General features: G+C 34.9%; 2 protein-coding genes across 4 annotated transcripts in view; one reads left to right on the top strand and one right to left on the bottom strand.

Annotated features, from left to right (window-relative positions):
* Nucleotides 1-24,147, top strand: part of LOC136036247 (zinc finger and BTB domain-containing protein 14-like) — a 59,779-nt gene extending 35,632 nt beyond the window's left edge. For 2 of the 3 annotated variants that reach the window (XM_065718363.1, XM_065718362.1), the window contains exon 4: nt 17,892-19,148. In XM_065718363.1, coding sequence (XP_065574435.1) covers nt 17,892-18,914 — 1,023 coding nt within the window. In that variant the 3' untranslated portion in view covers nt 18,915-19,148. Of the gene's footprint in view, nt 1-17,891 lie in introns of all 3 variants that reach the window. The other variant, XM_065718361.1, reaches the window with a different exon arrangement.
* LOC136036246 (gamma-aminobutyric acid type B receptor subunit 1-like) overlaps nt 1-26,179 on the bottom strand; it is a 194,719-nt gene that overhangs the window by 160,644 nt on the left and 7,896 nt on the right. The gene's annotated exons all lie outside the window — the stretch shown is intronic.

Here is a 26,179-nt window from a genome sequence, read left to right as displayed (position 1 = left end):
ATGATTGCAAAGGTTTGTTTGAGAATGACCTTTTCAAACATTTGAACTGAAAACTAAGCCCTTCCATGTCCGAGGCATTAAAAAAAAAAGCCAACAATTTTAGTATTTTTCCTATGCCAGAGCCTTTCTTCATGAAGTATTGGGGGGAAAGGGGCGGAGGTTGAGAGGGTATCACCCCCTTTGTGTACAGAATAATTATTGTTTTTTTTAATATCGCTCTTTGCTTTCACTTAAAAAGCTGTTCTCATTTGTTGAATTTTATGTTCGTTTCCAACATCATATTTAGAAAAATTAAGGAAGTTTTTTTTATTTGTCTTACATTGCAATTTCTAAATAATTATCAATCGGGAATCTTTTATTCATTAGACAGCTTCTTCTAAAGCTCCATCTTCTTTTTTGCCATGTTTTACTCTTTATTAGGTTTAAATTACCGCTGCAACCTTTACATATCGAGTCCGCAATGCAAGTATTAGCGATGGATAATTTTTTTGGAAAATCTCCTATTTCTCATCGATAATAAACATACCAACGACGAAAATTAAATTCTTATATTTCATTCTTAAGAGAGAAAAAAAAACTATATTTTCATCCCGAGATTTAGCAGTGAAATCACGAATTCTTGGTTTCTCACTGGATTTGTAACCTTATCCCAGCGTTTAAACACCAAGAAAATCCATCAGTATGGAATAAAAATTAAGTCATTATATAAGGGCGTTATCGAAAACATTACGATAAGATTTAAAAATTAGCATCCATTTTTGTTGAAACTATCGCTGTGAAAGAAGTTACTGACAATTTAGTTTTTAATGCTCCTTTTCAAGAACTGAAGGTCCCCATTGTAAATCCCGACGTAAGTTCGGTGCATGCGTCCAGCAGTGGGAAAAATACACTGAAATGGGGAAACAATGGCAGACCATCATTACAGGGAAGTTAACATTTCTTTCGATCCTCGCGATTGATAGATTAATGTCGCATATACGAATTTGACTTAATATTAAATTTGACTTCAATGTAATGTTGGGTGTCATTCTTGTGGTTATCGGGTGTCATCAGTGTGGCTACAAAAGTTTTTTTTTTCAACTGAATTTAAGAATCAGCTTTAAAACTAAAAACGAACAGAAATTATTCCGTATATGAGGTGGACTGCCCCTTCCTCGACCCTCGCTGTTTTCGCTAAAGTCTTATAATTCATTAGAATACTTCTCATTCAAATTCAGCGGGCCTTGTGTTTGAACAGTCTTCCTTAAAGAACTGTGGCGAAAATTCAAACTTTTGCATAAAGAGTGAGGGTTGATTAGGGGGCAGTGCCCCTCATATCTGGAACAATTTCTGTTCGTTCGTAGTTTGTGTTGATCCTAACTTTCAGTTGAAAAAACTTGCTTGTTTTAAATTTATTTTCTGACCATTTTTAAAATCATGGCGGGAAATCCCCTTCCCTCTCTTCCTCCGTTTAAAATTTCCCCTGGAAATCTTCCTTCTCCATGGAAAAGCCGACCTGTGGAAATCCTCCAATGTTATTCTCCACTCTTTTTGGTCTCACTCAAAAAAAGGAACCAGAACTTTTGATTTCAAATCAAACGAGCCCTCTGCCAATCTTCTAGGATCACTGGTTCGATACGATCACCCCTGGGAAAAAAAAAACAACCATCCGTGAGCTTTATTCTGGGAAGTAAATACAGGATTCCACAGTTTTCTATGTAGGAGCTTGAAACCTCTACAGATGGGTTCTCTGATATGCTGAATTATATGGTGTGATTTTTATCAAGAACGCTTGACTTTTGGGGTTTTTTCCCCTTTGGCAAAAATTGGTCAAATTTTCTCAGACTCGTAACTTTTATTGGGTAGCATTAAACTAAATGAACTTTATATATATGGAATCAGGATAAAAATCCTTTAAATTTTTTTGACATATCTATTGTTTTTCAAAATTATGCTTTTTTTTAGAGTTTCGGATACTATAGAGCCGAGTTTCTCCTTAGTCATAGTTTGTTACCACAAACTGTTTGACAAGTTTAAAGATATTTGACACAGCCTTGTCTATTGACTGTTGATGTTAACTACTCCTGAATAAAATAGCCATTTTCCCCAATGGGGTAAGGGGGATTCTTCCCCCCTAGTATTGGTCACAAAAACCCCTCTCACTTCGAAAATATTGAAAAACAGCTGCCCCAAAGTGCACATTTTCGTGGTTTTGTCCGTTACCCTAGGTTCTTCTGATGCACCCTAAGGTTCAACACGTGGACTCGGCGAAAACAAAGACATTTAAACCGGCTGCGGGAAACATCCTATGCCTTGGAGAAAAGTTCTTTCGTAATTGTAGTTTGAACACACAAAGTAAGGTTATTTCGAAAATACGGTCAAGTATGCTTTGTGTCTGGACTATCAAAAAAGAGATACTTAGCGATTTAAATGGATTTTCTAAGGGTGTCAGTGTCACCAATCGAAACAATTGTGTCGGTAACAACTGGTATGGCGAGCTGAAAACTGTTAAAAAAAAACTTAGATAATGCGTTTAGATTTTGAACTGTGAGTGTTTCTTCACCTTGATAGTGCACCTTTCGCTTAGCCAAGTGTTGCTGCTCTAATTACATATTAAATGTAGGAAACACGGATGTGGGGCTGTATTCCCAATTTGGCTTTTCCTTGTTTTCGAGCAAATGGTATTTTTTTCTGAGAATTTATGGTTATTTTCCTAGTTTAGTTATTTTATTCATTTTTAGGCTACTAAGCCGGAAACTTCCGGCTTTTAAAGCCTATGATGATGAATCCTGATAATATTTAGACCAGTGGCTTATACTACTGTGCTCAGCAATATGACGCATAGGGCCAAAAGGGACCCGCTCCTGTATGTTCGATTAATCGATACCCAAAACTGTGTCGACCAATTGCACGTGGAAATCGCCACGGTTTCACTGATTTCCCCGATAACTTCATTTCGGTCGTTAGAATTTGCTCCTTTTCCCCTAATATTTTCGGACTTTTCTAATATGCTATAATATGTGTATAACTCCCTTGTTTTCCCTATTCCTTTTTCCTTTTATGCGCGATTGAGTTGTCAAAAGCTGTGTCCTCGGTATGGTATTTTGAATTTAATTTTATTGTTTTTTTTTACTGTTTAAAACAGATTTTTCAAATGTAAATTAAATGAATCAAATGAAGAGCGACCTTAAAACCTAAAACGAGCAGATATTATTCCCTATATGATGTTGCTGCCCCCCTCGTTAACCCTCTGCTCTTTCTGCTAGTTTTTAAGTGATTTTCGAAAGTATTATATGAATGGAGTATAAGTAGTTAACGGGTAATTGCGGGTGTTTGAATCATTGATTGCCATCAAACCATTTGAACCAAAAATTTTATTGCTTAAAGCAACTACGTATCAATGAGTTCTTACATTCTTGAGGCACTGGGAAAATAATTTCTATCCTATTCCAACCAGGGTTGCCAACAGCCGAACCCAAAAAGAGTGATCTTTACTATAAGAAAAAGAGTGCAAAAGCGCGCAGCCCCTATCACTGTTCTGATCACTATTACGTCATTTAGAAACAATTATAAGTTATCCTGCGATCATTAAACGTATTGCCCTTGAATTTTTCAAATGTAGTCGAAATGAAGTCAGCAGGGTTCCCTATTTAAACGAACCTCTAAATAGTGAGTTCGATTGTAATTCTTGTATTCTTGTTCCTTTTATAGCTAAAAGGTAATATTATGCTTTAAATTTGCGTGCGTCAATTTTGATCGCCTGGGCCTTTAATTTAAGTAAAGTTGACCTCCTAAAATATTTAGATAAAGTTTTGTCTCCAAATTTTTTTTGTCAGAATTAATACAGGTTCAGACCTGTGGAGAAAATATGCTTTGCTTTCACCCTCTGCAAAACCTATTATGTGTGCAATTTTATAAACCCAAGAAATAAAAAGAGGGTAGACAGTGACTCATCAATAACTTCTCAAGTTGTATTTTTAGCCCTGGATTCATATTTGAAAGTGTCATTTACCGGACTCAACTACTGTCTGAGACTACTTCCAAGTCCATAAGCTACAATTTTACCCCATACCCTTTTCTGTCATTTTGATAGAAAGGGCCCCATCAAAACCAAATTCTTACGCCTTTGGCTCGTAAGATTTTTATTTCAGAAAAAATGGCTATCATAAGCTGAGATTGGTCATTTGCACTATGACTTAGTACATTGGCCTAGAGTCTTAGCAGAGCTTAATCAGTTTGAGAGTAGACTTTGAAAAGTTTGTTTTGGTCCTCGCTTCTCCATCATCTTGCTGCAATCTCACTTTTCTATTTCCAAGAAGAATAGTTGCGTCAAACAGCTTTTGACTTCTTTTGTTAAATTTTTATTTCCAAGTATCCATTTGTTAATTTGACTTTGATCTACTTCTTCTAAAATAGTTGGAAATGCTGGAAAAATAACTGTAGGACTTGGGGAAGGCACAGGCAGATATGACAGAGATCATACCAGCTAGAAGTTCTGTCTTTTGCACTCAAATAATTTAATTTGATGTTTTTTATTTCGCTAGAACTTTCTCTATCATCATATTGTAAAAGAGTGCAATTCCCGTCCGTCGAGGGAAAGAGTGCAATGACGTAAAAAGAGTGCAAAAACTACGAAAGTGTGCAAGCTGGCAACCCTCATTTCAGCTGCCTTAAGCACCTTTCGGACCAAAATCCTTGTTTTATGGGTCATAATGCTAGAATGCTGTACTTTGCTGTAGTGTGATCTTTTTTTTTTTTACTTCAAAAGCTACTAGGTCTTTAAACGTTCATTCGAATGAACCCTCTTTCAAAATTCACGACTAATAGTTTCTACACTTGTAACTACATACTACGACTACAAGTTTAGCACGCTAAACTTGTGATCCTTTGTCCGCGAGGACAGGGGTTCGAGCCCTGCTGTTGCTGGTTGTATTTAGAAGGGGGGGGGGTCAATAGCGTGACTTTATATGCTCAACCAGAATCATCAGTCAACCGAGCTCTAAATGGATACCTGGTGAAATATAGGAAAGGTAAACAGGATGGGTGTTTGGAAGCACAAAATGGCCCCCAACCCCATATTGCACTTCTTGGCTGAGGGCCATAGCACCGCCGGTAGGAACTGTCAAGTCCAATGCCTAGCATTTACCTTTTTACTAGTTTGATATGATCACCCCTGGGGAAAAAACAAACACGCATGAGTAGTTGTCCATCTCTGGGAAAATTATGAATTTCATATATTGTAGATAGTGGTTTTATGGTTCTCATACATGTTGAATTTCGTTGTATAAAAGTATATAAATAGAAAAATGAGAAATGTTGCTGTTTAAAAGCGAAGTTTCTGGTACTACACCCCCTGCAAAAAAAATTCTGTTGGTGCTCACAAGGCCCCCTCTTTATATATCCTTCTTTTCTGCCGGTAAGCACCATGAATATAGTCTTCTATGCTATAGAGAAAAAAAATATTTAAGAAACAAGAGGGAGACTATCATCTGCAGCACAAATATTACGAGCTTAGTCCAAAAATCTTCTATATTTACCTGAAGGCTCACTGAGGGTTCTAAAATTTTATTTCTAAGCTATAAAAGTGAGTTTTTTATTTCAAAAAGTGTTTAAAAACAAAACCCTGTAGATTGTATATATATATATATATATATATATATATATATATATATATATATATATATATATATATATATATATATATATATATATAAGATATATATATATATATATATATATATATATATCTTTATATATATATATATATATATATATATATATATATATATATATATATATATATATATATATATATATATATATATATATATATATATATATATATATATATATATATATATATATATATATATATATATATATATATATATATATATATATATACTTTATATATATTATATATATATATATATATATATATATATATATATAATATATATATATCTTTGCATAATTATCTACACTCACCTTTCATTTTTCAAAGGACTACGTACATTCTTAGGAACGAATGTGCAAAATCGCTCAGTGGATAGTTTTTTCTAATTTCATATCAATTGGCTATCATAGAATTTTCAGTCGATAGCTTTTTGGCCAAAATTGTTGTTTCGTACCCCAAAATGGCAGAAAATGCCATTTTGCTATGGCATAATCTCTTTTCCAACTTAAAAAGGGCGGTAGAACTTCCAGTTTCCGTTTGAATGAGCCGTCTATCAATATTCTAGGACCATTGGCTCAATTTGACCATCCAAGGAAAAATAGAGCAAACAAACAAATAAGCGCATGTATCTGTGATCCTATCCTGCTCGAAAAAACTACGCATGTTTGTTGATGTAGGCTTGAAACCTCGGCAGTAGGATTTTCCGATATGTTAAATTTGATAATGTAATTTTCACCGAGGCTACTACGCTATTTCTTGGTATTTCTCCTCTTTTTGAAAAATCAGCGGAATTTTCTCAGGCTCATTACTAGATGTTGGGTAATCTTTAAACATTCAGAACTACCAGAAAATTTTCATCCTTTTATGTCTATATTATTCTCCATGTTCGACTAGATGAAGAAATTAAATGCGCGTTTTTGCTGAAACATAGCAGAAGGAATAAGCGAAATTGCATTTCAATTATCAGTATAAAACTTGTCCTCTACTATGTTGCCATCTGTTGACAGAATGTAATATCCTTAGAATGTGACAGAAGCATTTCATTTTGGGCTTCTATTTAATTGGGAATTGAAAATAATAAAAGTTGTTTTCTGGCACATAGTTGGTTTTTACTTAATGATTTCCTAGAAACTCCCACTAAAATGTTCTAAGTGAGGTTACCACCGGCTCATTAACATGCATTATGGTATCGTGGACTATATACTATATGGTTGTATTTACGTGAACTGGATATTTTAGAGCTAGCTATTGGGAAGTAGAAGCATACTAAGTATCCTAATTGGAGACGTTTTTTAAGTTCATAGTATTATATATTGTCACCCGAAAATTTTTGCTTGAATATTATTTTATATCAGCGAATGTTTGCACTTTTAAATGGATGTCCATAAAGAGACAATTTCCAGCCAAAAGTTTAAGGCTAAACATCTCAATTTGAATAAATGCTATTATCCCTATTGCTAAGAAATTGCGAGTAGCCGATGCGATTTAAGCGATTTTGAGTTGACTTATTTGTTGTAACATCTGCTTTAAAAAGGAAAAAAAAAAGTTTCACTTTTTCTCATTTTTTGTATAGCAGAAAAAATAAATCAAGCTATTTGAGTTTGTTGAATAAAACGTAATAAATGGAAAAGAAATTAAATATTTGTTTGGTTGATTCGATCAGTATTTTGTGAAAACATTTTTGTTCTAGAATTCTCTTTTTAAAGGTCTAAAAAAATATTATTTACTTTTATTATTGTTCTTGCTATAAGGCATAAAGTCGGCGGTAAATGCTAGAATCTTGGAGGTGTAGATTTTGCAATCTATAACCATTGCATGAAGTCTTAGTCATCTATCACAAACTGTTAGAAAGCAAAAGAAACAAAAGTAAGTTAAAAATTGCTTCTTTGTCAATTTATTTTCCCACTGTTTCCTGCGTGATAGCATTGTTTTATCAACCAATAGAGAGAATGCATTCAATTTTATTAAAGTGAATGGAAAATCCTTATTACTTTTGCTTAACTGAGTTGCCAAAGTTTGAAAGATATACGCATAGATGGGGCACGAAAATTATTTTAAGACCCAAAACACCTTCAGTGAGTCTTTAAAGGTTCGACTATCAAAATTTTAAAAATAATAGCCAATTTTGATAAAAAAAAATCGTAAAATAGTTTTTACAGAGCCATTGATTGAACTGCTCTGTGGAAATCATTGAGACTTTTATTGTAATGCAGGCGTTTCTTTTTGTATTTTTATGCATTATCATTTGGTTAAGGTCTAGGGTCCATTTAGAAGGCGGGGTGTTGAGAAAACAATTTTTACTTTATAATATGCAGAAAAATTAAAGTTAACATATTTTGAGGACTATATTCTACCCCCCCCCTAAATGTGTAAATATCTAGCTCAAATTATATATTTTCCATTTTTTGACTTTGTCAGCCTTGATTCAATTTACGAGTATTAAGCTGAAGCAAGAGTGAGGCATGACACAATATATGAGAAATATATATACTTTGAGCTATACATTTGTACATAAGGGGGGATGTAAGATATAGTGGAAGCGCTTTCAAAATGTGTTAACTACAATTATTCGGCGTATTGTGAAGTAAGAACTGTCTTCTTAATATGTTTTCTTCTCAATAGCCCCAATTGTTCATTAACACTACAGTCTATACTAATGCGGCTTACTCAGCTTTAAAAATTTACAAGACAAAATCTTGTCGTAATTTTGAATTCGTTCAGTAATAAATTTGGAAACAAAGCGGGTAAAATTGTGAACATATGATTATAGTTGAAAAAAAAATAAAGGAAGAAAAAAATGATCTACCTTGAATCTTTCAATGCCGAAGTTTCATATCTGTGGTGGGTAGATCGGGTAGCGGATTTCGTGAATAGCATTTATTTAAGCCATCATTACTTTGTATTCATGAGGAAAAGTCATGTATTCGTGTCCTATAAAGGGAAAACCATATGCGAGAGTACACACGGGATGCTTGAGGAAATGGATTACCACCCGTTATGGTTCAATCTTCCCTTTGTGTCTTGCTTGATATTAAATTCAAAACAAGTTTTTTTTTCAAAAGAATGTCAAGCGCGATGTTAAAACTTGAGCAAAAAAGGTTATCTTGTAATTGTTGGGACACTGCCCCTCTAAATTCACACTTTTCACTCTATAGGGTGCTTGTGTCTTATAGCCACCACACTCAAGTTCTGTCGAGAAGTGAAGTTTGGTGAATGCTGATGAAATAAAACAAAATATGATGAAAATATAATATTTTATCAAAAAAAATTATGAAAACTACAACATGGAAGAGGGCATTATATTAAATATGGAAGCTAATCTAACCTAACCAAAATACCAACTGAATATTTAACTAAAATATAGCTACAATGTAGATTCCCACCGAGTCGAAGCTAATATTGTCTGGTATAAAGACCATGAAAATTGGTTATTGTGTCATATTCGTGACACAAGATCTTGAGTGTGGTGGCTATAAGACAAAATTACCCTCTAAGGTATAACTTATGTTTCATTGAGAGTAGAGTCAAATCTGTAGTATTTGCTTAAACTTTGGCGGAAATAGTGAGGAGATTAGGTGGTGGTGCCCCCCTCACGCATTGGATAAATTTAGTTCATTTAAGTTTTATTATTGCTCTTTATTCTCATTTGAAAAAAATCTTTTATTCATATTGTTGATATTATAAACAGGAGTTTTCCTAAATATTAGTGGTAAAGCACGATTTATGCCTAGCAATGATAATTAGCCCTAAAAGTTTATTTTTGGGGACACGATGGGACACACATTTAAAAAATGATTTTCGGCTTATAATCTGGAATTTTCAAGGGGGTTCAAACAAATTCTGAACCCCCATGAACCAAATTAAAAAAATCAGACATTTTCAAGGGGGAATCAAAAAGACAGGAATTTTCCTGGGGGATGACCCTAATCCTTTCGCTTCTCTTCAAAAACCTACAAATTAACCTGTATTTCAAATTCAATATGTTATTGTAATAAGAGGGTAACTACCACCTTTCCCTCAGTATCCATATTGCATGCATCGTCCAAATATATTCCTCAAAATGACAGGAGCTCTGGGATAAATCCCCTCATCCTCCGTATAGACCTGAATTACCTCTCACAAAAATTTGGAAAAGCCGGGCTTTAAAATATACTTTAGCTTGAGGCGTCCTCTCCCACACAAAAAAAACCTACTGACCCCCATCCTAACAGTAATCATGCATACCGTTATTATTATCTTATTAACGATCCATTATATTCTTGTTTATTTTGAATGGACTTTATGTTTATTTAGGGATGAATGTGCCACTATGTGCCAGTGTATCCTCTAAAACTGTTAATGCACTGAAAGTTGGGGGTGGATTTGGAGGGAATGAGAGGGACATAATTTTAGTGTTCTATTGGGCTGAATCCAACATGACCTTCGTCATGTCGACGCCTCTGAATATGGGCATATATATATCATTTTTTTATGAAAAAAATTCATTTATGTTTTTGTTTGCTATAACAGTTAGTTCTCTAGATAAATATATGTCGGGTCATTTATAAAACTATTAAAAATCGCAATTATTGTAGCTGTATCAATCAAGAAACGGCTTTGTTGGCAGTGGGATGGATGGAAAAGAAACGAAACCCTCTCTATGTCTCCATTCATACGGTACAATCATCAAGAGATCCTGCCACAATGATCTCGTAGGCTACAGAGAGCGTCTTATGTCAAGGTGCGCGGCAGCGAAACTGCCGAGCCGTCTGGCGGTAGACCAGTGTGTGGTAGACAAAACTTGGGACATGCAAATTTTTTCATCGATTTGCCTAGAATTTATCACCCAAAATTGGTAATCTCTGTGGTAGGTTGCCGGGGAATTGACTGGAAAGGCACAAGTTGAGATTCGCCTGAAGTTTGGTGGACAGACACGTAGGCTAAACCAAAGGGACTCCCCACAAGAAATATTTGACCGCTGGTATTTGCAGTCCTTTACTATCAGGCATCAAAGTTCGTGGTTCAGGAATCCCCCTTGTTTTGGGACTGAAGGCTGCTAGTGCCCCGGCCGAAAGAATTTAGCTGTCAGAAATCCGCAGATCCGGGTACTTTCTTGTAAAAGAAAGGTGAGGCTCAGAAATTGTGCATGGCTCTGAAAATTCGTCCTCTCTTTCTCCTTACACCTCCGTAACTACCTTATTTGTTACAGCGGTTCCGGCCACTTTAGTGAAGAGGTCGGAGAAGGGGCATCCGCCGGTGTAAATTTTCATTGTTATGACCCATTGGCCAAATTTACCGGTCCCATAAGTTTGAAGCTGATTGATGAATACCTGCCTACCTTTCTGCTCAAACATTGGCGGTGGAGGTGCTGTCGGAGGACCATACACATACTCTGTGCGTTTAATCAGATAAATTGAATTACATTTTATGATTTTTTCTAGTATACCATTGCGTACCTATCAGATAAGCCTATCAGTTTGCGAATGGGCTAGTGTTGGAGGGGCCACTGACACTTTTGGTTCTCCAATCACGAAAATTGAAAACCCCTGCGTGACTCTGGTTCCAACAAGTTGAACATACAGACCGTGTCAGTCCAAAGCTTGAACTTAGCTGTTCTTTCGAGCCTAGTCAAGATCTAAATCGTTTTCCCCACTACTTTACCGGAATCTCGCAGCTTGGACCTAGCTCGCTTTTAAACCGACTGGGACTTAGACCGTTTCGTACTTGATTGTGAGTGAGAGCACACATGATGTAAAAGCGGTGGAGCACCTCTTATATTTTCTCGAAATAAAATAAAATTTTTGAAACAAGAAAAAATGCAGAAATTACATTTCCTGTCATGAAAAAAAAAAAAAAACAATTTGACCAGATACCTGTCAATATTTTATAAATGTAACCCCTTTAACATTCTTTTTTAAAGAACTTTATATAATTTGAGAAGAATGTACTGCCCTTCTGCCTAAATTAGTCGAATATGGATGAGATGATTTGATAGCTAGACAAATATGATAAGATCATCTGGATAACAATCATGGGCGCAAGCAGGGGGCAGGGGGGGCATGGCTCCCCCGGGAAATTTTGAAGCATAAAGTAATTATAAGGAAACCAAAGGAAAGGGAGCAGAATAGGGAAAAACTATGGAAAAAATGTGTTGCCCCATTGTTTACTGCCCGCCAATAGATTTTGACCCTTAATAAGGAAAGTATAAGTTCTTCCTGTTTTCCACCAGCTTTTTCCTGTATGATTTGATTGGAGTAGCAAAAAAAAATTAACTCTTCATAGTAATGAATTGTAAGTAAATAACGATCCTTGTCAATTACAAAAGTATAAAAACCTAACCATTGATATCATTCAATCAAAGAATCATATTTTTATGGTGATCCTCAATATGTATTTGTTTATTAGTAATTAGTGAAGTTATTAGTACACAAGAAAGTTCGTATAATTATAGAAAACAGAAGTAAAACAACTTAATAAAAAGCAATTTCTGTAAAGATATGGCGTCAATTTTTGCTTGTATTGCATGAGTACCCATGAACTGATGTATGAAGCCAATATAATCAGAATGTTCCCTCCAAACGGAATTCTGGGAATTTCTGTATTTTCCCACTGAAAGGATACGTTTTTATGGCACTTGGTATTAACCAAGTGACATATAGCAATCGCAAATTCTGTCGGGCCCGGTTTTGCTACTTTAGGCACTTCCAGGTAAGCAAGGACGATGCAATTTGGCGGGCGTATCAGGGACCGGACCAGATTAAATTAGAAATAGTCGTTTTTCTGATTTGACCATCTGGGGGGGGGGGGGGGGCCGTTAATTTGGAAAAAATAGAAAAAATGAAGTATTTTTAACGAACGGTTGATCAGATCTTAATGAAATTTTATGTTTGGAAGGATATCGTGTCTCAGAGCTGTTATTTTAAATCCCGACCGGATATGATGACATTGGGGGGGGGGGAGTTGGGCGGGGGAAACCTAAAATCTTGTAAAACACTTAGAGTGGAGGGATCGGGATGAAACTTGGTGGAAAAAAAATAACAGGACCGGATCTGCTCTCTTTGGTGGTGTTGGGGTGGGGGTAATGAGGCAAAATGAGGTATTTGTAACTTACGAAAGGGTGACCAGATCTTAATGAAATTTGATATTTAGAAGGATCTTGTGCTTGAAAGCTCCAATTTTAAATTCCGACCAGATCCTGTGACATTGGGGGAGTTGGAGGGGGAAACCTGAATTCTTGGAAAACGTGAAAATGGGGGTATTTTTATCTTACGAATAGGTGATCGGATCTTAATGAAATTTAACATTTAGAAGGAATTCATGTTTTAGAGCTCTTATTTCAAATCCCGACCAGATCTTTTGACATCGGGGGGAGTTGGAGGGGGAAATCTTGGAAAACACTTGGAGTGGAGGAATCGGGATGAAGCTTGGTGGATAGAATAAGCAAATGTCCTTGATACGTGATTGACGTACCCGTACTGGATTTGCTCTCTTTGGGGGAGTTGGGGGGGGAGGGGCTCAGTGATTGGGCGAGTTTGGTGCTTCTGGACGTGCTAGGACGATAAAAATTGGTAGGCGTATCAGGGAGCTGCACAAATTGATACCGTCGTTTTCCCAGATTCGACCATCTGGGGGGCTAAAGGGAGAGGAAAAATTAGAAAAAATTAGGTATTTATAACTTACGAGTGGGTGATCGGATCTTAATGAATTTTGATATTTAGAGGGACATCGTGACTCAGAGCTCTTATTTTAAATCCTGAATGCCATTAAGCCTGTGATTTTCCTTTTAAATCAATCTATTGATTCTTAGAATTTTGTTAGAGCTCATACCATATGAGCTCTTGGCTCTTAGCTCTTCTTGCCTCGTCATAAGTGCCATATGAGCTCTTAGCTCTTGTTTGTGTTTTATTATTATTTATTTATTTTCCAGGAGCAATTGTATTTATCTAGTTGCCACTTTGAAAAATATTTAAGTTTTTACAGTAATGAAGTGTAACGGTGTCAAATATACTGGTTTGTGGTATTCAAAATAAATTAAAAATGTTGAATTAAAAAGTTTTATTCGATTTTCTGAATCTTAGTTTTAATGTTTTGCTTTGAACAAACTACTTTGATAATGTGTTATTTTTTATAAACACTGAGACAGGAGGTATTAAATATTTTGGTGTTTGATAACCAAGTTGAATTGTTAATAAATATTTTTAATATTAATGTTGATATTGTTAATAAATATCTGTCCAACGCTTCGGCATTGCTCCACTGAACTGAATGCTGGAGTTTTATCTATTAGTTTTTGTCAATAGGCTATTGTTTTGTGTATTTTTTGTAATTACTTACTTTTTTCATTTTTATATACTTTTACTTTAATTGACATACTTTCTCTATTGCCTTTAAAAAATCTTTCTCTCTAAGCTTCATTAAATAAAAACAACAATAAATTTTTCAACCGAAAATAAGGAGCAACATTAGAATTTTAAACGAACAGAAGTTATTACGTATATGAGGAGGGTTGCCCCCCTCCTCGCGACCTTGATCTTCAAGTTACAGTTTTTCGGCACTTTAAAAAAAAAGTTATTTTAAAAAAAGTTACTTATTTTTCTAATTAAACGACCCTTGTGTTTCAGGAATCGTTTTTAAAGAATTGGGACAACATTTAAACTTTAGTGTAAAGAGTGAGGTGCTAAGACTAACCTAACCCGCCTCAAACACGTAATAATTTATGTCCGTTTTAAGTTTTAATGTTGTTCCTTACTTTCAGTTGAAAAAACTTGTTGTTCTTTATTTAATTTCTGATCGTTTTGAAATAACGCCAGGATACCTGGCTCCACCTCTACGCAAAAATCACCCTCCTCACAGAAATACCCTCTGGACATTTCTCAAACGATCAGAAATATCCAGAGGATATTATTGCCCAGACGGACAATAATGTCCAGATATAAATGTCAAGACGGGGTAAAATTTACCCCGGACAATTACCTTTAACTTCTCCATGCGTAAAGTTGAATCGGTAAAGAGAAAGTAAGACATAAAGAAATTTCGTGTAGGAATTCTGGCAAATTCACCCAGTGTAAAATTTCCCCCGAAAAGTTCACCCCCTAGTAAATTCACTCTCCATGGAAAATTCTCCCTGTGCAAAATCGCCCCAGCCGAAAATTTGGCCACTCCTTCCCACCCAAGAAATGTATGCATGCTTCCCAATAGAACAATGAGCAAATTTTATAACTTAAAAACCTTTCCCCAGGGTCTGTAGGGGGTCGCTATATCTACAAAGACATAGTTATTGGGCCTTTTAACTATGCTGAACAAAATAGTTATCTAAAAAATTTGATCCGATGATTTGGGAAAAACTGCCGTAGGAGGTGGCCTAGTTGCCCTCCAATTTTTGGTCACTTAAAAAAGGCACTAGAACTTCTCATTTGCGTTAGAGCGAGTCCCCAACTGAATTTCTAGGCCCACTGGGTCGATAAGATCACCCCTGGGAAAAAAACAAATAAACACGTATCCATGATCTTTCTTCCTGCAAAAATTACAAAACTCCCCATTTTTGTACATATGAGCTTGAAACCTCTTTCGTTGGGTTCTTTGATACGCTGAATCTGATGCTGTGATTTTCATTAGAATTCTATGACCTCAAGAGGGTCTTTGCCACTCTTTTCGAAAATCAGACAAATTTTCTCAGGCTCGTAGCTTTCGATGGAAACTTATCTATTTGGAATTAGCATAATAAGTCAATTCTTTTGATATATCTATTGGTATCAAAATTCTGTTTTTAGAGTTTCGGTTACTATTAAGCCGGGTCGCTCCTTACTCACAGTTCGTTACCACGGACTATTACCCATCAAACTCCAAACAGAGATCATTGAAAAACGATCCGTTTTTTCTGTGTCACCAAAAATATTGTGTTCATAAGACTTTACAGTTTCATGAAATGTAATTAAACAAATAGAAGAGGTTTTTCAACTAAAGTAAGGAGCAAGTTTAAAACTTAAAACAAATATAATTTTTCTGTATATAAGGGGGACTGCCCTCTTCAAGTTTTTCAGTGCTTCGAAAAATCTTTTTTTTTCAATTGTAAATTTTCTTTTAAATTTTGGAAAGAAAAACAAGCTTCACGGTAAGGAACTAAGGAGGAGACAGCCCCCTTCATATAAACAATAATCTGTTCAAATAGGTTTCAAATCTTTTCCTTGCTTTCAGTTGAAAAGCTCTTTTTTTTTATCTAATTTCTGATTGTTTTCCAAATCATACCCAGGCTTAACCAAGATATAATTTGAGGTATGTGTCCCTTAAATCCGTGGTTAATTGATTTTAAAATGTGTAAATCAATAAGTGTACGTTGATTAGTACCGTCTTACGTTTAAATTTGTCATTTCAATTTTGGGTAAAATTGGAATATGCTTAAAAATTGGCAAGGAATATTAATTTTGGAAGTCCTTGTTAATATTACTACTAAAGAATTTCGGTTGAATGGAAGTATTAATGTTTGTATGGATGGAAATTCTGTGGGACTTTTGATCTTCTACATAACTAAAGCAATCAGAACCTCTATATTAGGATTTTCTTATCGATAAATACATTACATACATTTGTTTAAATACATTGAAGTACTTCAACAAAACAAATAAACACGCATCGACGATGTTTCTTATGAAAAAAAAAGCGAAATTCCACATTTTGAAGACTGGAGCTTGAAACCTCTACGGTAGCGTTCTCTGATATGATGTATCTAAAAAAAGAATTGTCAATATGAACGCTTGCTTTTTTGGGGATGCTTCCCCTTTTTTTTCAAAAATTTGGCAAATTTTCTCACATTTTGGTTTTGGGTGGGTATCAATAATCTGAGAGAATTTTACATATTTAGAATCAGCATAAAAAGCCAATACTGCCGGCTTAGCAATTGTCATGATAATTCCATTTTTAGTTTTGGTGAATATTTGCCCAAGTCACTTTTACTTCCAGTTTTCATCACAAACTATTTGATAAGAATCTTTTGTGACGAAATTTCTTTTAAACTGTTCATTTTATTCAGTTGAATAGGACAATAAAAGGAAAGACGGTCAATTTGGCTGCTGGTTAGTAAGTTTAAATTCTGTTTTTCTTTCGCTATTATATATTTTTTTTAAAGTCTAAATATATAAGTGATTACGTTCGAGGGGGAGAATTTTCCTATTACGAAAGAGATACATTTCACGCGGCCGTTATAAAATCAAAACATGGTATCTATGCAGGCAGGATGATTTTTGAGCATCTCTACCCCTTCTGTTAACTATTCTAAGGCATAGAAAATTGCATAAAGACAAGTCTACATCTCTTATAATCTACGGAAGCAATAATTCTTTCTGTAATTTTGGTTCGAGTTTGCTTTTCTTTTAAGAGGAAATGTGTAATAATTAAATATATTATTGATTAAATAAAATGATCCCTTTGCCAGGAATCCTTGTCGTTTAAAATTTCCTGTATTTTGTTTCATTTTGTATACAATTTGATTGCTCTTTTTATTTGATTTTTTTTTCCTAAAAGTATTTGAAAATAAACTTATTCCTAAAAAAATCCTTAAATATAATCCCTGTTACCCAACCACCCCTTCTATTTTGGCGCCCCCCTTGAAAATTTTCTGCCGGTGCCCTTGATGACAATGCTAACATCAAATTTAAAAAGGAAAAAAACCTCAGGGACTTTAAACCCCCATTCTAAGTGTGACCTGATTTTTATTTCGTCACAGTTGCTTTTTTTTAACACTTTGTAAGGTCAGTAATAGCTAAGTAAGCTCTGGCAACCATAAAAAGCTTCATTAGTGAAATAAATTATAAAGTTATTTGGAAAGATAAGACAGTAGAATTATCGTATATATTCGCATTAGTAAAAGACAAAGATGAAGAAATCAAAAGAATTTTGCTTTAGTTTTTCGTGTGCGTATTTGACACTGACAATATTCTGTAATTGTGTACTGACGTGTATTTCTTTCTACGATCCAAATTCTTTTTTAGAAATAGTTTGCAATAATTTCCAAGATATTCTTTTTTTTTGTTTTTAGCTGTAAAAAAAACGTTGAGATATAACTAAAATTAGTAGTAAAAACATGTTTTTTTTTCAACTTTTGGCAAAGGTAGGGAGGTTTAAACGCTTCTTCTTATATGGAAATAAACTGAAATTAGATGTTACCTCTTGTTTTTGCCCTTTTGACGTTGTTATCGTTGTTTTAATCCTATCTACCTCCCATTATAAAACCATTTCTACGTATTTGTTTCTTTATTTTCAGAGACCAAATGATCCAAGCTCTGATCTTTCAAAATTGGACGAAAGTGTCGACTCGCTTCGTGATGTGGGAAGTCCCTTTTATCCAGAAGTGAGCCTTTCAGACGTTCCCGAGACAGATGCTTCCCAGCTTGAGTCTCCCTTGCGTGTTCGGAAAGATCTGCTTGGTGATTCAGACCTAGTAACTTCAACATCTCCCGGATCTAATGATGCTATTGAAAGGAGTAGCTCAGCTACGACATTGTCTACACTAGATGAAGAAGTAAAGAAAGAAGGTGGGGAAAACTACCCTTTTAATGTTTTGGAAGACACCACTTCTGGGAATGGGATAACAGCTATTTGTCCATTTTGCCTAAAAGACTGTAAACGGACAGCTGAATTGCGCGCACATATCAGAGCACATACTGGCGAGAAACCATTTCAGTGTGACATATGTGGTGCGCCATTTGCTCGTAGTGCTCATTTGAAGCGCCACCGTCGTGTGCACACAGGCGAAAGGCCGTTCGAATGCCCCAGATGTGGTAAAACATTTTCAAGACAAGATAAGTTAAAGTTGCATGTGGATCGCCACGTTTTTAAAGATGGTGGTTGTGTGCCTATACCTAAAGCTGAAAGGGAGGCAATGGCAGCTTTAAAGCTGCAGGAAGAAGCAGCGTCTAAAATTACACAACAAGCAAATGTCCAAAATGAAAGTCCATCAGAGCTACGTTCAATTGCTCCCAAGCCACAGGATAACAGCCCTATTTTGCCTAATGTGCCTAATTATGTGCCCTTTGGAGAGATGAATTACCTATCTCTACTATCCGTGCCTCCACGATCAATGATTAATGCAGATTTTAGTGCCGCCTTCATACGCTCGGCAGTTCATGAGCAAACATTGCGACAAATTTTTCAGAGTGCCACACAAGCGGCGCTTCCTTTACAATCAATTAAACCACGGGCCCTACCAAGCTCTACTGAGGGTCTTGTCAATTATGTTCAGCAGATTGGCGACTGTACAGTTAAAACAGTGGAAGGATCGAAGTAATTATTTTCTTCTAGTTAAAGTTCTAGTGCCTAAATGTTCCCAGTGCATTTTCACTGCCTGAAAATCTACACGGATATATATTATTTTCAAGAAAAATAATAAGCGGTTTTACAAAAAGGAAAAAATTACTTCATAATCAGTGCTCTATCACTTCCTTCCTGTTACCACCGGACGATCAACCCACCAAAGTGCCTCTTAATTAGACTTGTTCTCAGCTAACTATTATTGCCTGAGGGTTCCACTTCATTTTTTAACGGTCGGCCTATGTGCGAGACGTGGTTGTTGGTTTGTCTTTCCTGTTTTTTAAGATTTATGTGTCTGGATGTCCAGATATGTTTTATAGTCAACCACAAGCGACTGGGGGGTTAGGTTTTATAGCAACAAGATGCAAGTCCTATAAGTGCTATTAGTTGCAATGATCATACTGATATACTTGCTTCTTTAATTGAAAGTTTTTTGTCTTTTTCGTACCTTTAAAACCAAAGCTTTAAACTAGGATAGCTTACAGTTATGTAGTCGTATAGGTCAATGCATTGCCTACAGTCGCATCACAAACGGGCCTTATGTTTCGTACCAAGAAGTACTAGGACTAATTTTAAACAATCTTGACGAATTCTTATTTTGTGCTTTTGTCTGTATTCCTGATATTCAAGGTTAATTGTTTCTAAATGTAACCAACTGATTCAGCTTAATTCAGTATTAAACTGAACCAAGTCCAAAAAATAACTGTGAAAATATATAAATAAGATAACTTCGGTTAAAGCTCTGATTACACTGGTCAACTAATCAATTGTTTCAAGAACTAAAATTTGTAGTTCCGATTGAATTTCTTGCTCTGAATTCATATGTGCAACCAGATTCTTTTTACAAGAAACCCTCGTTTTAATCAATGATTTTTTGCGATATTGATTTTTTTGTAATTTTCTAGAAATTTTGTCTGTGCCAGTTAAAGATTTTGAGCTCAATGATTCTCATTATATTTTGTATTCAGCGGACAAAAGTATGCTTGAAAATTTTCTAAATAATTGAAATTTATTTATCAAAGTTTAGAACACTCCAATTTAACCAAAAAAAAAAACAAACATCAAAAATGATTGTGGAAACAGTAGAAATTGAGAACACTTACTGTATTTTCTGATTCAGCGTTAGAAGTTCTATTAGAACCAGCTGTTTTAGTTGTTGAAAGAACAACACAAATCTAGATTGATTGTTTAGTGTTTTTGGTTAATTTGTAGAAATTCAACAAGACTCACTGAAGACATTTGGGGTTTATCACAGTGAGATGTAAATGATGGTGGACTACGCAATTGCTTGTTAAACTTTTGGGAAGTCAAGAATTTTCTCACTATGAGCAGTGCCATTTTCAAGAGATCGGTATAATATGGCAATATCAGAGCAGCCAAGATGTGCATGACTTCAAAGTATAAACAGGTTCAGGTGGTAAAACCTAAATTAGAAACTTCATAAACAAATTTAAAGTAACTTTTATTTAATAATAATTTTTATAACAAATCACAATTTTTTTTATTTAATAATAGTATTGAACATGCTTTTACTACCAAATAATTCACTGCCAAGTTTAAGTGCGCGTTAATTGGTCGCAACGTAACCCCACATAAAATGTCCTGGTAGGAATCTCTAAATAATCATTTAGCAAAGACTTCAATAACGCGCCGGAAAACGACTTTTACTATTTATAGTTTCGCCCTATATAAAGATCCAAAATACCTTTAGCAACCTGTGCCCCACAGTGGTTACTTTCATAAAGATCCTGCCTATTATAGATTTGCCGAGCCATTTGCGGCATAATAAACAGGACTTGATTCACTTTAATACCGACCCCTTGTTCAATTGCCTTTGTTTTCCATTATTAGTATAGGCGAAATTAAGTTTGTTGTGTTATCTTCACCGTTTGTCTATGGGGTGGGTGCAATCTTACGTTTGTTTGTTTAGCAGTGGTTGAAGATTGAACATCCTTCTTGAGGCTAGATGAAAGGGGGCGGGGGCTAAGGTCATTGTACTGACTTCCTTGTATGTGTAGGTCAAGTATCTCGTTAATATTTTCATCTGTTTGCGTAAGTGGTGTTTACAATACTTGATAATGAAGTAGGATTTAAAATAGTAAGATTTTGATGATGTCAAGTCAAATTTAAAATATTAAAAATATATCATTTAAGATGGATTCCCAACTAGGGATGGAAGCATTTTTGGGTGCGAAAGTGATTTTTTTTTTGGGGGGGGGTGATTTTAGATGGCCGTGTAGTTACTTTGTAGGATATATTCATAAATATAGCATGACATTTGAGAAGAAAAAAAGTATTGTAGCTTATTATAAAGACGGACGTCATATAATTGGAAGTTTCAAAGGAATGTAGACCTAAAGGGGGGGAGGGGTAACTCCGGATCTAAGATATGCAGAGCCGTGTTCATGGGATGAAAAATAAAAATTACAGGCCTTCTCACCAATACAAGATTTGCAGTTTAAATGAAAAAAAAAATACCGAATATCTTCTATATTTAGCTTTCAAAGAACGTTATCCCCGTTTGTATCGAAGATATCATTGGCGCAAAAATTGGTGATTTCCAGGCCCACTCTTAAATCAGAAATTCCAGGAAACTTATACTTTTAACAAACCTAATATCTATTAGGATGGCTTGAAAATATCTTGAGTCCTTGATTATTGTTTTTTCTCTAATTTTACAAAGATAATCTGAAGCCTTAAATAGCTACTCTTCCTTTTGCTATCCCCCTCTCCTGCTTGGAATACGCAATTGATACTGTAAGGCAAACATCTCGGCTTAAAGTATGGGTTTCAATCTTTAACCATGAGTGTGCATTGAGTTTGCGTTGTGAGTTTATTGTTTCACGGTTGTTGTGCTTGAAAGCTTTATTTAGCACTTTTTGTTCTAGTGACGTATTTTTTATCTTCGACAGAGCTTTGGCTTGAATTGTAGCTGTATGTTTTCTGGTATTATAGAATGGACTAAGCACATTCTAAAAAAAGGAAGCGCACATATTAGACAAATATTGCTAGCAAATCTACTATATGATAAATCCAATCAATTCACGGAAATGTAGAAGGGGGAGGGTAAATGCGCTTCAAAAATGTGGGAGGGGTCAATTTTGTTATTTTTTCGATTTTCTCAGCAAAAAAAAAGTATTTTTCAATGAAAATACAAAAAAAGGGATGTACAAAAACATTCAGGGGAAAATGCTCCCTCCCCCCTCCTATTGGCACTTTTTTTGTTTTAAAAGTTTCATCAGATAAAGGTTCATGTGGTTAAAACTTATCTCAATATCTCGACAAGCTAGCCATTGAACACATCAATATTCAAAATTAGCACTTAGAAACAGGGACATAATTTATTATGGGGCAGGGGGGTGACTGCCCCTCCGAGACCTCGGTTGCCACTGCTTAGAAAGAAGTAAAAGTTCAACTTATATAACAAATACTAAGTTCAGAAAACACAACTATTTTACGCATTAACGTCTTCGACTAAAGATCTTTTTCTCATATTTCACATCTTAATAAGCCTTATATTTTCATTTGAAGGACATCATATGAATATCTGCATGTTACATTGAAAAAATCCTATACAAGTAATTAGTAATAGATGGCACTAATTTCATCAGTTATCTTATTACGCTATTTATTTAATGTCTGCACAAAGCAAGTATTATCTCATTAGTTCTTCTTGTTTAAGTCCCATTGGCAATAAGATTCTACTTATACCGAGATGTAGCTAGTGCTATCTCAAACCGATCAGAATTATTCACCGAATCAGAAAAATCTGATTGGCTCAAATTAGCGCTAGCTGAATTTCAATTTTAGTAAAATATCATTATCAATAGGGCTTTAACATTTTTTTTTGTTAATATAAATTTCTACGGATACAGTAAATGCTTATCTCTGATTGTTAAATATAGTGGTCGATTACAACCAGGCTGCTGTTTATTCAAAAAGTGCTACGGGATTTTATTCCATCAGTTCTGGCCTCGAATGGTTTTTGACAACAGATAAAGCTAAAATAGTATTAATTACTGAAGAATTTGATTTCAGAAAAGATGGGATCACGGGCCATAAAATCCTACCAATCGGCCTTCTTTCTTTGAAGCTCTACGGATATTTTGAAGATGAAACGTAACTCGTTACTATTACCAGTCATCGAGACAAGTTTTTTTCATGCCTCCAAGACGAGACAAAGACAATTTTTTATGTCGAAAGTTTCATCTTCCAATTATTTCGGCGAACAAGAAAAGGGAATATCTTATTTTGGAACACCCGAAACATAAATATGTGGAGCAAGAACAGAGGAGTGGGCAGCAAGAATGGGCCCCAACTACCGGAATCCCGGTAGTTGGGATTTTTAATTCTCTTCATATTTCGAGTTTACCCACCCTCGCCTCTCTCTGAATACATCTTGATAAAATTTGTAATATTAGAAAAGACTAATCGACAGAATGTGCTTAGTTCAGGTTTCTTTTTTTAAGGCTAATGTATAGTTTGGAAGATTTGTCTATTTTTCGCTTTTGAGTACCAAAGATCAGAACGTTTATTTTTACTGCAAAAGACAAATTAACGAACCAGAATCAGTTCTTTATTTCTGTGGTAGTTGCGATGATGGATTTTTTATTCTTTGTTTAAGAGTTGGTGCAAGTTGTTAGAAGTAAATCTGTTATTATATGTTACTATGAAGGTTTTAAACCTTCGCTTCTACCAAAGTTGTAGTTAATGGCAATCAATTTATCATTCAAATTATTTTGTTACGTTATTTAAGCGACGCTCTCACAGTATATATTAGTTTATTGCTACCTTTAAGATTTTTATAAGACGTTATTTCGAGAGAACCGTGTTTAACTGGTAATAACACTTTTTTTTTTGTAATGAAAGAAAGATTTGCAATTTTTTTTTTGCTTTCTAAGAACTTTTAATAGAAAATGATGCTTGAATCATGTCATATCTTCTTTTTTTTTTCATTGTCAAAGACTTTTAAAAAATCTCAAGTCTAAACACGGTATATACTAAATGAAAATAAAATATTGACGCTAATTTTCCGCATAGGGCATATTCCAAAGCTTAGTTTGGTTTTTAAAGCTCTGTGAGAGCTCAGCTTTAGAAGATATTTCAGCTGTTTTAGTTGATGTCTGTTTAGTTTGGATTCTTTTGTTGATTTTCTTGAGTTTCAAGACTTTGTAAGTAACCCACTCTTATTAATAAATAACACTCTGAAATGATGATTATGGTCATAATGAGGACCCTTTTTCTGTCTCTCTCTGTTTCTGTCCATCTCTCGGTCTAACTATCTCTCTGTTTCTATCTTTCTTTCTCTGTCTTTCTCCTTCTCTCGTATTTCGACTTTAATAGAAGGTATACGTGGTTTCTTTTAACTTAGGTTTTCCTGATTTTAGACGGATTCCAAGGTTTTGTATCTACTTTTGATTATGAGACTGGTAGGGCTAGGCTGAGAGTGAAGTATGGGTTAGTTAAAAAATACTTCCCAATTTTCCGAGTTGCCCTTTACAGAAAAGTGGTACTATTGTCTCGGACGAATGCATTGCAAAAACAAAATAGGAGTAAAATGAATGCCACAATATTTCGTATTTAGTTTTACGATTAACTGAATTTTTGTTTAGGATGATCTTAGATAGTTTTTGTTTCAGAGAACTTGAGTTTCATTCATTATTATTTCCTCGTACCCTTTGTCATAGTCTTAAAAAGAGCAATTGAAATCCGTTCACATTTTCACATTATAGCGATGAAATAGTTGAAGCCAGAAAATAGTGTGTCATACTAGTAGATGCATTTTTCGTGTCAGTTCCAATAGCCTTTTGACAAAACACAAAAACTGGGCAAATAGTCTGTGTGTTACCGTAGACTTAGTAAAAAGCAAGCCAGTAAAATCGGGATAGATGGTTTCCTAGCCTGATAAATTTGATGCAGGGACAGAAAACAGTAATAGCTACAGACTGCTGCAATTTTATAGGTACAATAATCTAATTATAACCAATACAGAGTTTGGTCATAAAATGGCCTATAAGTGGTATTCACGTGATGGTAAAACATCAAACCGTATTGATTTTGTTATTGTAAACCGAAGACTGGCAGGATCAATACAAGATACTAGGGTTTATAGGAGCGCTAATATTGATGTTAAAAACAAAATGACCATCTAGTTGTGTCTAGGGTTAATTTAAAGCTGAAATTTCGGAAGGGTAACTACCTCCTGGGAAGTTATCATGTTGTTAGACTCCAGGATGAGAATTTGAGGGAAATTTCCAGGAACAGTTCAATACTAAGCTTGAGAGTTTAAAATTTGACAATGAAAAGGATGGATGGAATAATTTTTGGAAAACATTTTGAGAGGTTACTGCGGGTGTCTTAGGGAGAAAACTTAGGAACATATCTAGGAATATTAGTGAAAAAGCTTTATGTTTAATAGAGAGGAGAAGGGACTTGTACAAAAATTATCTTAGTGATAGATCATATGAAAAAAAGAGGAATGTAAAGAAATTGGAGAAAACATTAAACTATGAACTAACGAGGTGTCAAATGGAATAAATGGATAAATTTGCCGAGGAATGTAAAGAAAGTGAAGAAATGAACTAAGGAGGTGTGAAATGGAGGCTGTAGATTAAATTGCCGATGATCTGGAAGATGCAGCAAGACGACATAATAGTAAAATATTGTACATCAGTAAACTGAGAGGGAGCAGTCAATCCAGACTTGTCCTAGTTAAAGATAGGAATGGGACCACAATTAGTGATAAGAAAAGAGTTAAAGAGAGATAGGCAGAACATTTTGAGAATCTGCTAAACGGAGATAGAGTTGCAGGGGAAGATATAGAGGAAAATCAAAAAAGCTTTTGGTACCCTTGTATGTGAAAGAAGATTTGTTTTGTGAGGAAGAATTAGGGACAGTACTAAAGGATTAAAAAATATAAAGTCCCAGGCGTTGATAGTGTGGTAAATGAGTTTCTTAAATATGATGGCTCTGAGGTTAGAAATAAGTTATTGAAAATTATGAATATGATTTTTGAAAAAGGGGAAGGAACAAGCAATTTTAAGAAAACCCTAATTAAAATATTGTATAAAAATGGTGATAAGAGTGAGTTTGGTAACTATCGAGGCATTAGCCTGGTCTCTGTAGGTAGCAAATTGCTTAGTAATATGATATTTCTTAGGCTGAGAGATGAGATGATGTAGACAAAGTTATAAGAAAAGAACAGTGCGGTTTTAGAAAGGGTAGAGGATGTGTCGACCAAAT

Source organism: Artemia franciscana, chromosome 15 (genome assembly GCF_032884065.1).
Source record: "Artemia franciscana chromosome 15, ASM3288406v1, whole genome shotgun sequence".
Taxonomy (NCBI): domain Eukaryota; kingdom Metazoa; phylum Arthropoda; class Branchiopoda; order Anostraca; family Artemiidae; genus Artemia; species Artemia franciscana.
This window is presented reverse-complemented; position numbering and strand designations above follow the sequence as displayed.